This window comes from Hyaena hyaena, unplaced genomic scaffold (assembly GCF_003009895.1).
Source record: "Hyaena hyaena isolate Hyena2069 unplaced genomic scaffold, ASM300989v1 scaffold_405, whole genome shotgun sequence".
Lineage (NCBI taxonomy): Eukaryota > Metazoa > Chordata > Mammalia > Carnivora > Hyaenidae > Hyaena > Hyaena hyaena.
Window position 1 is genome coordinate 9,510 of NW_024081039.1, and position 15,355 is coordinate 24,864.

At 45.1% G+C, this 15,355-nt stretch overlaps 1 protein-coding gene across 1 annotated transcript in view; it reads left to right on the forward strand.

Moving 5' to 3' along the window:
• The first annotated feature begins 1,463 nt into the window (after nucleotides 1-1,463).
• Nucleotides 1,464-15,355, forward strand: part of ZDHHC14 (zinc finger DHHC-type palmitoyltransferase 14) — a 223,008-nt gene continuing 209,116 nt past the window's right edge. The window contains exons 1-2 of the mRNA XM_039252072.1: nucleotides 1,464-1,501; nucleotides 2,828-2,917. Coding sequence (XP_039108003.1) covers nucleotides 1,464-1,501; nucleotides 2,828-2,917 — 128 coding nt within the window. The remainder of the gene's footprint in view (nucleotides 1,502-2,827; nucleotides 2,918-15,355) is intronic.

Consider the following 15,355-nt stretch of genomic DNA (forward strand, 5'->3'; position numbering starts at 1 on the left):
GGCTCGAACTCACAAACCACGAGATCACTCCCTGAGCCAAAGTCTGACACTTACCTGACTGAGCCACCCAGGCGCCCCCAGAGGACCCATTTTAAGATCTCTCTTCCTCAAAAGAAAAGAAGTCTTGCTGGGTATTGATTTATGGCCCCAGATTAGAGCAATAAGCCATTTATACACAGGCAGTAAGAAGTGCCCAGGATCCCGAGGCGTGACCCCTGGGGCTGCAGGAGAAGCTGAAGGTGCTGACCTAAGCAGGCATGTCCTAGGGGTGTCTCGCAGGGTTTCACCGCTCAGAAGATGCCCCTCACCAGACTAAGCCTTGTGGACGCAACAGGAAAAACGAAAGCAAGGAGCCTCTCCTCGCCCTCCCAAGGAGCCATTTTAGAAGACAGGGTACGCACGCACGAGCAGTAATGACGGCTAACCAGTATGGGACCAAACAGGGCCACGTGGGAGGGAGAAGCAGGAGTCCGCTCAGGCTCCATTAGGTCTGTTTAGTGTCCAGAGAGACAAAAGGAGGTGTGGCTAGGGGCACGAGCTCTGCAGCCGGGCTGCTTGGGTTCAAATCCCAGCTCTGCCACTTACCACCTGTGTGACCTCAGGGTGAACTACTTAGCCTCTCTGTGCCTCAGTTTCCCCATATTTAAAATGGAGATGATAATGGGACCTACCTAAGAGGGATGTTGAGGGATTAGGTAATACATGTAATGCACCTGGCTCACAGGGTGGGGTAGATAAATGTTTGTTACAATTATAATTATTCTGCAACCTTATCATGTTTATCGGGAAATCTGGACCACCTACCTAAGAGCTCCTGTTGCTAGGAGCGTGTTTAGCTCAGGGTTCAGGGGCTTCTTCCGGGGAGCGTCTGCACAGCATGGTGCCAAGTGGATTGAGGGGCCCGGAGAGACCTGTCACTGAGGGTTCACTCCCCAAGCACTGCATTTGCCAAATACGAGTTTGTTTGTTTCTTGAGCAATAGTTTCTTGCACCTGACCTTTGCCCAAAGGAAGAACTGTCTAATCAGGCAGTCTGTACGTCTCCACTGACATGTACAAAGGGGCTGATATAGATATTTACCTCATAAAATGTGACAATTAAAAAAAGACAAAGCTTTAAAAGATGTTACCATTGGGGGAAACAGGGTGAAGTGTACCCAGAAACTCTGTACTATTTTTGCAACTTCCTGGGAGTCTCTATATTTTTTTTAAAAAAGTGAAAATAAAAGCATGCAAAGAGTTTAGCATTGTTCTTGGCCCACAAATGCTGACATTTGTGAGTATGTGTGCAAATTTATTGAAGACGGATGCACTCTACTAAATATTTTATGTGCACGAATTGACTTCATCCTCAGAACACCCCTATGAGGTAGGCTGTCCCCATTTTTCAGATTGGGAATCTGAGTCACAAAGAGAGTAAACCACTTATCCAAGCTGGGGGTCTGCAGAGCCCATGCCTTGACCATGGCGCTGTGCACCTCTCCTAGTGAGAGCTCAGAACGGTGAGCTCTTGTGCTGATGGCTGATGATAGAGCCCTCCATTTTGGAGACTGCCGGTGCTTCTGTAGTGATTCATAAAGGGGAACAGAATCTTTTTACATGTCCTGGCACCTTGTACACTAAATGTCTAGCATAGTTTGCTAACCTGCCTGAATTAAAGATGAGCATCTTTGTAACATTTACATATAACAGCAAATTTGGTAGATTTGTTAATACCTTGAAAGATGGGAACAGAGTTCACAGTAGCCTTGAAAACAGTGTACTAGAAACTTCCATCAGAGCAGCAGCGGCTTAACAGGCTGCAGACACACGTCCTGCATGGGAAGACTGCCACGGGCATAGACAGATACGCTCAGGAAGATCTGGACATCTTTCTGGATGCAGAATGAAGTACTGTGGTGTTTCCTTGAAACAGGCGGGCTTGAGGGTATTAATAGCAGCATGACATGGCCAGATCGGGAAGTTATCATCTCTCTGGACATTTGTCAGACCTTTATCGGAATCCTGTGTTCACTTTTGCTGTTCAGTTTCTGAGGTAATATGAATTTTTCTGGAGAAGAGCTGTGAAAGCAACAGAGGCCGCCATTCTGGCCCTTGCAGCCGGGCGACCAGTGGGCCTGCTCTTACTCGGGCTGTGAGGGTTTCTTTACAGTTAATGGATCAAGCTTTTCTTTAAAAGAAACAAAAAAGCTATTCTTTAAAGACCATCTTAGTGTTGGAAGCGCTGTCTCTTGAGTGACAGTCATCTTTGTTTTTTAATTTTTTTAATGTTTATTTATTTTTGAGAGAGAGAGAGAGAGAGACAGAGACAGAGACAGAGACAGAGACAGAGTGTATATAGGGAAGGAACAGAGAGAAAGGGAGACACAGAATCCAAAGCAGGCTCCAGGCTCTGAGCTGTCAGCACAGTCCTGTGCGGGGCTCGAACCAGCACAAGCCGTGGGATCATGACCTGAGCCGAAGTCAGATGCTTAACCGACTGAGCCACCCTGGTGCCCCTTGAGTGACAGTCATCTGGAAGTTTAGACTCAGAAAGAGCCTCCCTGTTTCTCAGGGCTGTTCTTCAGTCTGCTCTGTCTGTGAACGTGGGCTGTGATAAGAAGTCAAATCTAGTAGCCTCCCTGGCGTTCATGGCTGCCCAGGTCCCAGCACAATTACTGTCCCTGCCCCTGAAAGGAGGAAGTGGATTCGCAGGTGCCCTGCAGGGCTCTCGCCGCAGCCCCATATGGCCTCTCCAGTGATTAAACTCTAGACACACTCTGTTCCCAGCTTCGCAGAGTGATGGCCCTTGGCGATTCCCCTGATGCACTCACTCCACTTTGCCCTAGGTTAGAGAATGTGCACCTGACTGTGATTGGACCTTCTTCACCACTGTCACCGCTGCCTCACCCCAAAGCTTGCATCATCATTACCTCCTGGTGGGTCTCTCCACTCCCCCACCCTGCCTGCCTCTTACCCTGTACTCCACACAGCAGTGAATGATCTTTTCAGACAGAAGTCGGGTCATGCCATCGATGGCTGGGAAGTCTCGCAGGAGCTTACCTGTCGGACCTGTCCCCGTCGGCCTAAGCTCCCATCCCCCTCCTCTTGCTCATTTATTCCAGCCACCCTAACTTCCTAGATGCTCCTCCAGTACCTGGCCCCTCTCCCCATGGTCTGGGCACGTGCTGTTCCCTTTGTGGGGAATTCTTTTTCCCCAGATGTACACGCAGCTGGCTTATTTCCTCTCTTCTTTCAGGTGTTCCATCAAATGCCACCTTCTGGTGATACCACCTCCCAGAGCTGCCCTGTCTAACGCGGAAATCCCCACACACTTCGTATCCCCGTTCCTTCCTTTATCTTCAGTCCTGTCTTCCGAATACCACCTAACATATGTTATGCTTTTTAGTCTTGGCTTATACCCTCTTTCTTTCCATGACAGTGTTTGCTTCTTGAGGGCAGACTTACAAAATTTGTTTTGTTTTCTACTAAATCTTCAGCGTCGAGAAGGGGGCTTAGGTATAGGAGGTGCTCAGTAAGCATTTGCTGAATGCATGCCTGATTAGTAATACAGTTCGTAATCAGTGTAAGTTCCCCAAAGGCAGGACACACAGTCTGTCCTTAATAAAATATTCAGTGCCATCTACCTGCAAATAGGATAGAGAATCTCCTATTCTGGAAGTTGGACTGTTTGCAGGGAGAGAAGTGGATGTGCAGCTTGTTGAGGTCTTCTGCCTGTAGAGTCTCCAACCCTTTCAGTGCTAACCCAGAGTGAACCTGACAGTTCCCCAGATTCCTATCTCTGCCCCTGTTTTTGTATCTGTAATAGTTTTGTGTCTGCGGGGAAGACACAAACTTCTGCTAGCAGAAGTTGAGAAGAGGGGCCTAGGACACTTTTAGGAGGTAGAGGTCAAGGCAGAGACGGAAAGTGGACGTAGCTTTTGTGTAAAAGAATCCCCTGTGGCTTTGATCATTCTAGACTTTGCAAATCCTGCATCCCGTGCCAGCAGGTTTCTGATCTTTGAGAAGAGAGCTCTTTAGCTGCAAGTTGTTTCCAAGCAGACACAAAATACTTGTTCTTATTTCCAAAGTTCTGTTAATTTGGTTATTTGTTCTCTGAGGCTGTAGCCTCCCCGTTGCTCACTGGGTCTGTGTTAGATTGGCAGATGTGTTGTGTGGGAGTAAGGAAGGAAAATTTCCTATGTTAATTTCTCTCTGACAAGCACATGTGCAAATCTAGACACAGCCTCTTGTATAAAAAAGTAGAAGAGAAAAGAAGAAAAAAGAAGCCTCCATCCTCGTGTGTGTGCGTGCGTGTGTGTGTGTGTGTGTATTTCCATATAGAAAACATCCTGTGTTTCATGGAAATATGTATTCAAAATGTGTATGGGCTTCATTTACTTCTTCCTCATATGTAGGATTTAATTAGGAAAGAAAGTCCTGTAATATCTCAATGACAGTGGTTTATTAATGGAGAACCCTGGGAGAAGTAAAATTATTAAATCAAAAATAAGATGAAATAACTCTGCCTGATGGCCTTGGATACAGAACTACTGAGACTCAGCAAAACATACTAAATTTTTGTTCAATGCCTGGGTCTATGTCTGAAGCTTTATGTGTATTTCCCATTTATTCCTCAGGACAAACCAGTAAGATAGATACTCTTACAGATGTAGAAACTGAGGCTTGGAGAAAGGTAAAATAGTCACTGAGTGGTAGAACCATATGCTTAGAGTTGGTAGTCTGATTCAGAGCCTGTGTTCTTACTTACTGCACTAAACTGCCTCTCTAGGAAATAGAGGAAAGACCCCTGCTGATATAAGAAGATACTCTGTATTTATATCTCTCACTCTGCCTCCTCAGCCTGCACTCCCACTCAGCACCCCTAAGTGCATATAGTGATAGTACCCATTTCTTTACATAAAAATGAAGGTAACTTTTTATGATAGTGAAATTTACATAGTTTACAGCGAGTGGCCTGGCATAAATAAGTACTAAGTAGTATGGAATGAATTTTTATGTGAACAACGTTTGATATTGGACAAATAGCAGAATGTCCAATTAAACTAGAGAGGAACTTAGGTAATCAGTTCAAGTTAGTCTAGGTTGGTGCAGACAAACCAGCAGTGCACCCATTTAAAGAATATTTTAGACCCAAATGTGCATCGGTTATCGACAATCCTAAGTCTTGATGACCATCCAGTTTTCTGTGCAACTGAACACAGCTCAGGCATGTTGAGTGTCCGTGTTGGTTCCCCAGGCCCTTCCAGCGAGCCCAGTAGAACCACATCTGTGCATGTGCGTGTGCAAGGCAGTTGAAGATCAAACCCATTAGTCATGCGGTTCCGATGACTAAGGGCAGGGTATTAGTCAGCTTTGCTACTGTAACACACAGGTCCAAAAGTTGAATGGCTTTCAACAGGGAATGGCTTGCTCATGTAACACAGACGTGCTCTGTAGGCGGCGGGGCCTCGCACGGGTTTTCTCGTCCTTGGAGCAACGATTATCTGGGCACGCTGTTCTCATGGTGGAAGGCAGAGGCAAGATGCCATGCTGAACCACGTGTTGAATCCGAAGCTTCTCCAATGTGGCTGGCATCACATGTGTTCACATTCCTTGGGCAAAGCAAGTTCCATGGCCAGTCTGGACAGTGGGGCCGGAGGTCTCTTTGGGCCACCAGGACATTGCAGGTCACATGACAAAGGGCAAGGGCGTGTGGTCTTTTGGGGGATGGGCACAGTGGGAGGTGTGAGTCTAGCCATTTGAGAAGCTGGAAGTCTGCACTCTCCTGGCCCGTGTCAGGAGGTCTGCGTCGACGGGGTAGGTATTTGATCTTTGTTTGCAAGTATGCTGTGTGCAGCTAAGTTTGCAGTCCCTCGCTCTCACTCTCAGTATCTGAACCATCTTTGGGAGATGTTTTAGGAACCATAGGAAACAGCAAAGTGGTGGATTCTTCACCTTCTTGTGTAAGAAGCTCTGAGAATTGTCTTGACTTGAGAAGCGTGACCATGACTTTCAGAGTACTTGGGCCTGGTTTGTTGGGACAAGTGTGCGCTCACACCAGACTGAGGTATCACAGGGCCCTGAACTAACAGAGAGGCCAGAGCCTGGGAAAAGGGTAAAGAGGCCAGCAGTGGGTTGACAGGAAACTCAGTGGGTGCTTGCCCGGAGGGAGGTGGAGGGGGGGGCTACGGAGCAGAGCCCCTGGCTGTGATGTGGAATCTCTGTGTCATGGTCGTGGTACTGGGGCTCATCAAGTCACTGGTGGCCATAGGGCTAAACAAGAAGGATGAGAGGGGCGCCTGGGGTGGCTCAGGCAGTTAAGCGTCCAACTTCAGCTCAGGTCACGATCTCATGGGTTCGAGCCCTGTGTCAGGCTCTGTGCTGACAGCTAGCTCAGAGCCTGGAGCCTGCTTCGGATTCTGTGTCTCCCTCTCTCTCTGACCCTCCCCTGCTCGCTTGGTCTCCCTCTGTCTCTCAAAAATAAATAAAAAACAGAAAAAAATTAAAACAACAACAAAAACAAGGAGGGTGACAAGTGAATGCATCCTGGAAGTCACAGCTCTGGTATTTGGATCTCGGATGTAAATTTGGGGTGGGGTGGGGGGGAATAAAGCCATGAGGCACGTTTCTATTTAACCTCATAAATTTTTTAGAGATATTTGGAGACAACTTCTTATTTTTTTTTAAAGTGTTAATAGCATCATTTGTTCAATAGGCTCTGGATTCACAATGTTCAAAATCCAAAAGGAACAAAAGAGCTTTCAGCAAAATCTCCTGTCTAACCCTGTCTCCCAACTTCCTTCAGTTCTGCTCACGAGGCCGTTACTAGTTTCCTGTGTGTCTGCCCTTCTATAGACCCTTCCTGCATGTTCATAAGACATATCCTTTGTTGAAAACTTTCTTGGGAACAAGAATTACATTAGAAATTCATTGTGCAGAAAAAAGAAAAAGAAATTCATTGTGCAGCAAACTTTATTTGGAGTCTTCCAACACGTGTTACATTTGAGCCTGTTTGTTTCTCAGTACAAAGATTTTATTACTCAGTATACTATAGGAAAAGCATTTTGTGTCAATATAAATGTCTTTTCTCTCAAATTAAATAATGTAAGAAGACAAAGTTTATAAAAACAGTACAGGTCTAAGTACTATTTTGTTGTTGTTGTTTTCTGAGATAGAGAGAGAGTGAGAGAGAGAAAGAGAGGGAGGGAGAGAATCTTAAGCAGGCCTCATGCTTAGCATAGAGCCTGATGCAGGGCTTGATTCCAAAACCCTGGTACCATGACCTGAGCTAAAATCAAAAGTTGGACACTCAACGAACTGAGCCACCCAGGCGCCCTGTATAGGGTATTTTAAAGTTTAACATTAGCATTACAGTTAACTCACGATACAAATTTTTATTTTAGTTTTTTCAGTGTTGAACTTCTTAAAATTTATTTTTTTATTTTTTTTAACATTTTAAATGCTTTTTAATTTATTTCTGAGAGAGAGAGAAACAGCATGAGCAGGGAGGGTCAGAGAGAGAGGGAGACACAGAATCCGAAGCAGGCTCCAGGCTCTGAGCTAGCTGTCAGCACAGAGCCCGACGTGGGGCTCGAACCCATGAACCGTGAGGTCATGACCTGAGCTGAAGTCAGACGCTTAACTGACAGAGCCACCCAGGCACCCCTAAAATTTATTGTTTTAATCATTTTTTTTTTTTTCATCATGGTAAATGTACTCTTTAATCCCCATCCCCTATTTTCCCCATTGCCTTCCCCGTTCCCACCCTCTGGTAACCATCAATGTATTCTCTGTAGTTAAGAGTCTGTTTCTTGGTTTGTCTCTCTCTCTTCCTTTATCCTTTGTTTTGTTTCTTAAATTCCACATGTTAATGAGATCATATGGCGTTTGTCTTTCTCTGACTTATTAGGATTATACTCTCTATCTATGTTGTTGGAAATGGCAAGATTTCATTCTATTTTGTGGCCGATTAGTATTTCACTGTGTATATATACCACATCTTCTTTATCCATTCACCAATCGATGGACACGGGGTTCTTCCATATCTTGGCTATTATAAATAATGCTATAGTAAATATAGGGGTGCATGTATCCCTTTGAATTAGTGTTTTTGTATTTTGGGGGTAAATTCCAGTAGTGTGATTACTGGAGAGTTCTGTTTTTAACTTTTTGAGGAACCTCCATACTGTTCTCCACAGTGGCTGCACCAGTTTGCATTCCTACCAACATTGGACGAGAGTTCCCCCTTCTCTGCGTCCTCACCAACACCTGTTGCTTCCTCGTGATACAAATCTTTTATCCTCATGGTGCTTCAGCTTTATTAACTGTAAGATCAATATAATGATGCTTATTATCCAGCCTCACAATATCAGAAGCCGTGCTCTGCTTAGTACATAATATTCGGAAAGTTCTCTGGAAACTTCCGCATGACGTTCACCACTGAGCTCAGAGCTGTGACTGCTATTAAAGAACGAGGTGCTCGAAGAGAGGGGGGGATCAGTCGTGGAAAACAGGAGCCCCCTTTCCCCTGGCTTTCAGAACTCCTCACAGACTTCCAGCCCTCGTTCTCGGAGTGCGCCTGTTTGTTGATGGCAGAGTAAATATTGTTTCCATTAACCAAAGAGAAGAAAAAATGTTTGCCATGCATCATTTCCCTGGCGTCTTGCCCAGGACTCTCTTTTCCTGAAGCAGAAAGTGTCCCTGTGGGCACCAAACAGTATGCCTGTGCTGTCCTGCGGGGCAGCTGGTCACCCAACCTGAAGCCCTGGCCAGATGCCTTCTGAAGACTCACCTCCTTCCTGTTTCTGCCTTCACCTGTGGGCACCCTCCTGGTGGGCTGGGTTTTTTTTTGTTTTTTGTTTTCCCATAGAAGACCAAGGGGCCTCTTTTTTGTTTTTTTAAATTTAATTTTTATTTACTTTTGACAGACACACACACACACACACACACACACACACACACACACACACACACACAGAGCATGAGCGGGGGAGGAGCAGAGAGAGAAGGAGACACGGAATCTGAAGCAGCTCCAGGCTCCGAGTCATCAGCACAGAGCCCGACGCAGGGCTCAAACTCATGAACCTCGAGATCATGACCTGAGCCCAGTGGGACGCTTCACCGACTGAGCCACCTAGGTGCTCTCCCCCATTTTTTTAAAGCAGCAATTCTAAGACTTTTTCAAGGACAGTTTATCCAGAACTTAATCAAAGAACATCGTTGGGCAAAAGCAAGGTAGTCATTTCCTCTGTTACTCTGTTGAAGCCAACTTAGGTAGATTTGTCCACAGGACACTTAGGGGAGGGGCCCCTCCCAGAGTGAAGGGGGAGCATGGTGGCAGCGCCCAGGGTATCCTGTACCTAGCCCGGCTGCCTCCACTCTGCTCCCGTCCTGGGAGTTCATGTGAGGGAGAGGAAGGACATCAGACTGTGGACTTTCAGTAAGATCAGAACAGCAGCCAGAGAACCACGGGACTGTGGCCTCACAGTGGCTGCTGCCCGTGATGGTGAAGCCCATCAACATGTAGGGGGTTAGCGCCCCCTTTAACATGAGTGTGAGAGACTTTTCCAGCACGACAAGCTAAGGTGAATTAGTTGTATGTGGATATTTATGGCCTCTATTGATCTGATAACACTCTGGCCAGACTGTTAGCATTCAAATTCCAGTCCTGTCTACAGGCTGTGTGAATTTGGGTAGTGCTCTGACCTCTCTGGGCCTCAGTTTTCCCTCCTCTATACACTGGAGATAACTGCCTTTTGGAGTTATATATGAGATTAGATGTCTTAATACAGGGAAAGCTTTTAGAACAGTGCCTGATGTGTTAGAAGTACTGGATGAATGAATGGATATTATTATTATGTAATTATTTTCCACAGTCAGCCAACATTTATAAATAAAAGGTCTTCTTTTGTGTCAAGCTTTGTGCAAAGTCTTTATATGCTATTTCATTTATTCTTCCCAATGATCTCATGAGCTTTATCTTTCAGAAGTAAGGAAACTGAGGACCAGGAGGTCAAAGCACTTGTCCAAAGTCAAATGGTTAATAAGCGGCAGAGTAAAAGTTTTAATTTTAGTCTGTCTGGCTCCAAATTCCACGCTTCTAAAATATTATTATGGGCAGTCCACACATCCACAGTGAAACCTACCACTGGTGAGCATAACACAGCTAATGGCAGAATCCCAGGGTGTGATGTTTCAGGGTCTGCCTTTTGTAAACAGCTTTCCGTATTTGCTTGTGGGCACCTGGAAACAGCTGTTGGTCAAGGTGTTCTAGGAATGGAAGAAGCCCTGAGACCAGCCTTCAGCAAGACGACCTATTTTTTTCCTTTCTAATAATCTAGGAAAGTCAGGGAGGAGTTTTCCACCTCCGTTGCAGACAGCATCTTGTAGGTGGCCTTTGGTAAAAAGTCCTTCTCAGACCATCACTTCCCCATCGAGAGGCTGGGCAGAGGGTTCTTCCAGGGTCTGGTCAGCCGATGAAGGAGAAGACCAAAGGAGGTGGCGGAGAGGCCGTGGTCAGAAAAGGGTCAGGTGGGAGGATCAATGACCAAGGCAAAGTCTGAAGTGAACACGTGGCCAGAAGTTGGGTTCACCCCAAGGAAACAAGGACCACAGTGGGAAAGTCCCGGTAGAAGCCAGAGTTGGGGGAAGCAACTCTGAGCCTGCTAACAGGGGAGGGGGCTGGGAGAGGGGCTCAAGGGGACATTCCTAGTGACTCCTAGTGAGAGGTTTTAGGATTGCCCCCCCCCCGCCTCCCCCCCCCCCCCCCGGTTTTACGCATAGTTCTTATATATGTAAAACCATTGAAAATAGTAGCTCTGAATTACTGGAGATAAATCAATATTACCCAAAGGGATAGAAGGATTCTAGGAGTTAATTTTGCCTCTGTCTTCTGCCAGCATCTTGCAGCATTTTTGATGAGACCAGGGCCATCCTAGTTTATTAAAAATAAACAAAACCAAGTTGGGCTAGGAATAGATGAAGTCTGGTTCATTTGCTCTACCCCTGGCTTCTTCCTGTTCCATCTCCATTTCATGTGGTTGTCCGGCCAAAACGGTGTCTATTTTTAAGACAACGGAGGATGCTTTCAGGCTTGGGTTAGAGAGGCCGGTGCCAGGAGGCTGGAGGCGTAGTGCCTCCCGTTGGCCCAGCGTCTCCCCAGCGTCTCCCCATCGTGAGTCACAAGCCTCCTCCGCCATCTTGGCTGGTAGGTGGGCCACCAAAGTGCAGGACCAGAGAGAAGTTCTTTTAAGCCTGATGTTCTACAGAAGTTATTTGGGAAATCTGTTGGTCTGGTCTGAAACTGAAACATCCCCCTTCTACTTTTTTCATTCCAGGCTTTCAATACTGTTGTTGTTGTTGTTTAAAAAAAAAACGACTATGTTTAAATGCAGAAAAAAAAAAAACACAAAACACCCAAGACAAAACAAAACAACTGAGGCAAGATGGTTTTAGTTTGGAAAAAGCCTGAGAGAGAGAAGGGTGGTGTGGAGGTGGGGGGTTAGGGTGTAAAACTAAATGTTTCCAAATGCCAAGAGTTGAATAGTTGTAAGACCAGGACGTCAAAGTTAATATTCTTTGCACCCCACTTGCTCCAGCACAAAGCCATCTCTGGGGCCAGCACCCTTTCACCGGCTCCAGCTCTGTACACAGTGTTGACCCAAAAGAGTGAGTCCCTTAGTGGTGTGGAGTGCATTGGGGAAATTGCAGGTTTTAGCAATTCCATGTTATTTTCTTTGCTCATACTTCTCTGTTTATAACCTTTTTTCCAAGCAGAATTTGAGGTGTGCATACTTCGCTTTTACTTCCTGCAGTCATATTTATATTTGGTGATATTTATTATGTTAGGGACACTTGGCGTCTAGCTCAGTCCTTCCCTGTATCTAGATATTCTCTCATCTAGATAGCATCTCCTGAAAGTCATCTTTTATTACCTTGTGCACATGTTATTACCCTTAGCCCCCTGCAAGCCTTCTCCATTCAGCCATATTCCCCATTCCTACAAACCCAGCTCGGTTCCTACCCCATCCCAAAAGTTTTCCTTGACCCTTCAGTTGGTCTATATCTCTTCCTTTTCTAACTATCACATAATTAGTAACTTGCTACATAAGAATTATATGCCGATGTATTTGTATATGCATGTATTTATATACACACATGGTACACATGATATGTGCATTTGCAAATATATGTTGTCTGAATGTAATACCACTTTATCTCCTGGAGGTCTTATTTGTCTGTTTAGTTTCTAGTGTGGACCAGAGAGTCCCCTGTTCTGGGTTTTATGGGGCCTTGCTCAGGCCCTTACAGACCATTCTGCTGCTGTGTCTTCCCATGGGGCCAAGTGGACACTCCTCCTCCTTCTCGTAGAGCTTGCTCTGGGTACCTGGGACCCGGAATCCCTTGTCCAAATGACCTTAAGCCCACTTGGGCTGCATAGGCTCATCCCTGTGTTTGTGGGGCTGGGCACCCCAGGACTGAGGGGTGGATAGGGAACTGAGGCAGGCTGCAGAGGAAGGCGAGGAAGGCCAGGGCTGAGGTCTGGGTGCAAAATGCTGGGGAGTCTAAGAATTCTAAACAGAACTTGGTTTTCTGGTCTTAATGGAGTAAGGAAGGGGGATGGGGCGCCTGGCTGGCTCTCAGTGGGTAGAGCAGGCAACTCTTGATCGTGGGGTTGTGAGTTCAAGCCCCACATTGGGTGTACAGGTTACTTAGAAATGAAATGAATTTTTAAAAAAATTTTTAATGCTTATTCATTTTTGAGAGCAAGAGAGCACGAGCTGGGTGGGGGAGGGGCAGAGAGAGGGAGACACAGAATCTGAAGCAGCCTCCAGGCTCCAAGCTGTCAACACAGCCCAGCATGGGGCTCTAACTCACTTACTGCAAGACCATGACCTGAGCTGAAATTGGCGCTTAGACAACTGAGCCACTCAGGCACCCCAAAAAATTATTTTATTTCTTTGTAATTGTGATGTGTAAGTCCAGCTTTGAGTAACCGATGGGATATATTTGGGGTAATTGCTGAGTGAAATTTTGCTCTACCACGAAGCTTATCCCTGTACCAAATGAGTATTTTTTCGGCCTCTACTGTGTGTGATAGTGGGTAAAAGTCACTATAGCTATTAAATGACTAAGTTTGAATATACAACTTCACAAATATTCATAAAAAATAATTTTGCTCAATAATTTTGTTCAGTTTATGTCAACAAATACTATTTTTTTCATCTATTCTTCCCTTCTGTTGTTAATTACCCCAAAATCATTATTTTTTTTTAATGTTTATTTATTTTTGAGAGACAGAGAGACAGAGTGTGAGCAGGGGAAGGGCAGAGAGAGAAGGAGACAGAGAATCTGAAGCAGGTCCAGGCTCAACGCAGGGCTTGAACTCACGAACCGTGAGATGATGATCTGAGCTGAAGTCGGATGCTCAACCAACTGAACCCCTCAGGTGTCCCTACCCAAAAATCGTTACTAAGTGCGCTGACTGTGTGGCCAGGGACAGTGAAAAATACATGTGGTCCTTACCCAAATGCTCTGCTTGGAACAAAGAGAGGACAAATAAGAAACTTCAATAAAACTTCAGATTTTGTGGCTTTTAACCCTAAGTGCTGTAGTAGACTAGATAGTCGTTTCTTGAAAATAGTAGTTTCCCTATTTTTAAAAATGAGAACTTTTGGGCACTTTTAAAAATAATTTTTAAGATTTATTTATTTTTGAGAGAGAGAGTGAGACAGAGAGGGAACAGAGGATCTGAAGGAGGCTCCATGCTGTGAGGGCAGAGCCCGATGCTGGTTTCAGACCCATGAACCATGAGATCGTGACCTGAGCTGAAATCAAGAGTTGGCCCCTTCACTGACTGAGCCACCCAGGCCCCCCCTCTTTTTGGAATTTTAAAATAATAAAAATTAAAAGTGCTTTCCTTTATAAGTAGCCCTTTTAATTCTCACAAACCGTTCAAGGCAGATACTGTTATTCCCATTTTAGGAAAGAGAAAATCAGGCTCAGAGAAGTTTACTGACTTCTCCAAGGCCACACAGCTGTGATTCAGTAGTGGCCAGGCCTTCAGTGTAGGCCTCTATTCACACCTGGCACCCCCAGCACCCCCCCCCCCCCGCACCGAGGATCTTGTCATATATCATCACACACATTTGTCAGTTAGAGTGAGATAAATTTCCTGTGGGGTGAGATTAGGTCTGTAGAGAAATGGGAAGCATAGGAGATTTTAGTTTTTCAAATGCAAATTTCCCACCAAATACAGGTTGTTCGGAAAGTTAGGTAAAAAAGGCATAGAGAGTGTACATTGTATATTATACAAGTGTTATTCAACTTCCTTCCTTTATTTATTTATTTATTTATTTATTTATTTATTTATTTATTTTTAAAGGTGATTTTTTTCAAAGTGTATTTATTTATTTTGAGAGAGGGAGCACAAATGGGGCAGGAGCAGAGAGACGGGGAGACAGAATCCCGAGCAGGCTCCGCACTGCCAGCGCAGAGCCCGGTGTGGGGCTTGAAACCACAAACCCGAGATCATGACCTGAGCCAAAGTCAGACAGACACCTAACCGACTGAACCGCCCGGGTGTCCCTATTCAATTTCCTTTAAAGTCCACTTCAAAATAATCAGATTTTTTAAAGGTATAATTTACGTAAAAGAAAATTCGCCTGTTTTAAGCACACAGTTGGATGAGTTACACAAATGTGTTCAGTTAGGAAAACAGCTCCCTGGTCCTAATAAGGAATTTCTAAGATCCTCTGCGCCCCCTTTGATGTCGGGGCCTTCTCCTGGCTCCTGGCAGCCACAGATCTGCCGTCCAGATAGTGGGGCCTTTTCTAGTATTTCATATAAATGGAATCCTACCATTTGTAGTTTTTTGTGTCTAGCTTGTTTTGCTCACTTTGGGTCCACTTTTAATAGTTTCTGCTTTTACTCTTTTAGTCCTCAGGGCACATGACTTAGGCTTTACTCTCCAAGTGGAATCAGACGATGCCACAATTCCTTCTGACTTATTATCAACGGGAAAATTCACCCAGAGACTTAGGAACCTCAGGCAAACCACCGCTTTGAAATTTCCTGCCTGTCCAGTGATGGGCTTTGATGTCAGACATGGATGGTTTGAGTTTCAGCTTTCCTACTTTCTAACTTTGAATTTCAGCTTTTCCACTTTCTAACTATGTGATCTTGAGCAGAATTACTTTCTTTGGGCCCTCATTTTCTTAACCTCTGAAATGGGGGTAATAATTGGATAACCTTGTAACATTTTTTGGGCCAAATGTGATTTTACATGGAAAACACGTAGCAATATCTGGTGTAGCATAAGAATTAATGAGGATGATGATTCCTTAGCACAGCCTTTACCTCTGCTTTCTGTCTGA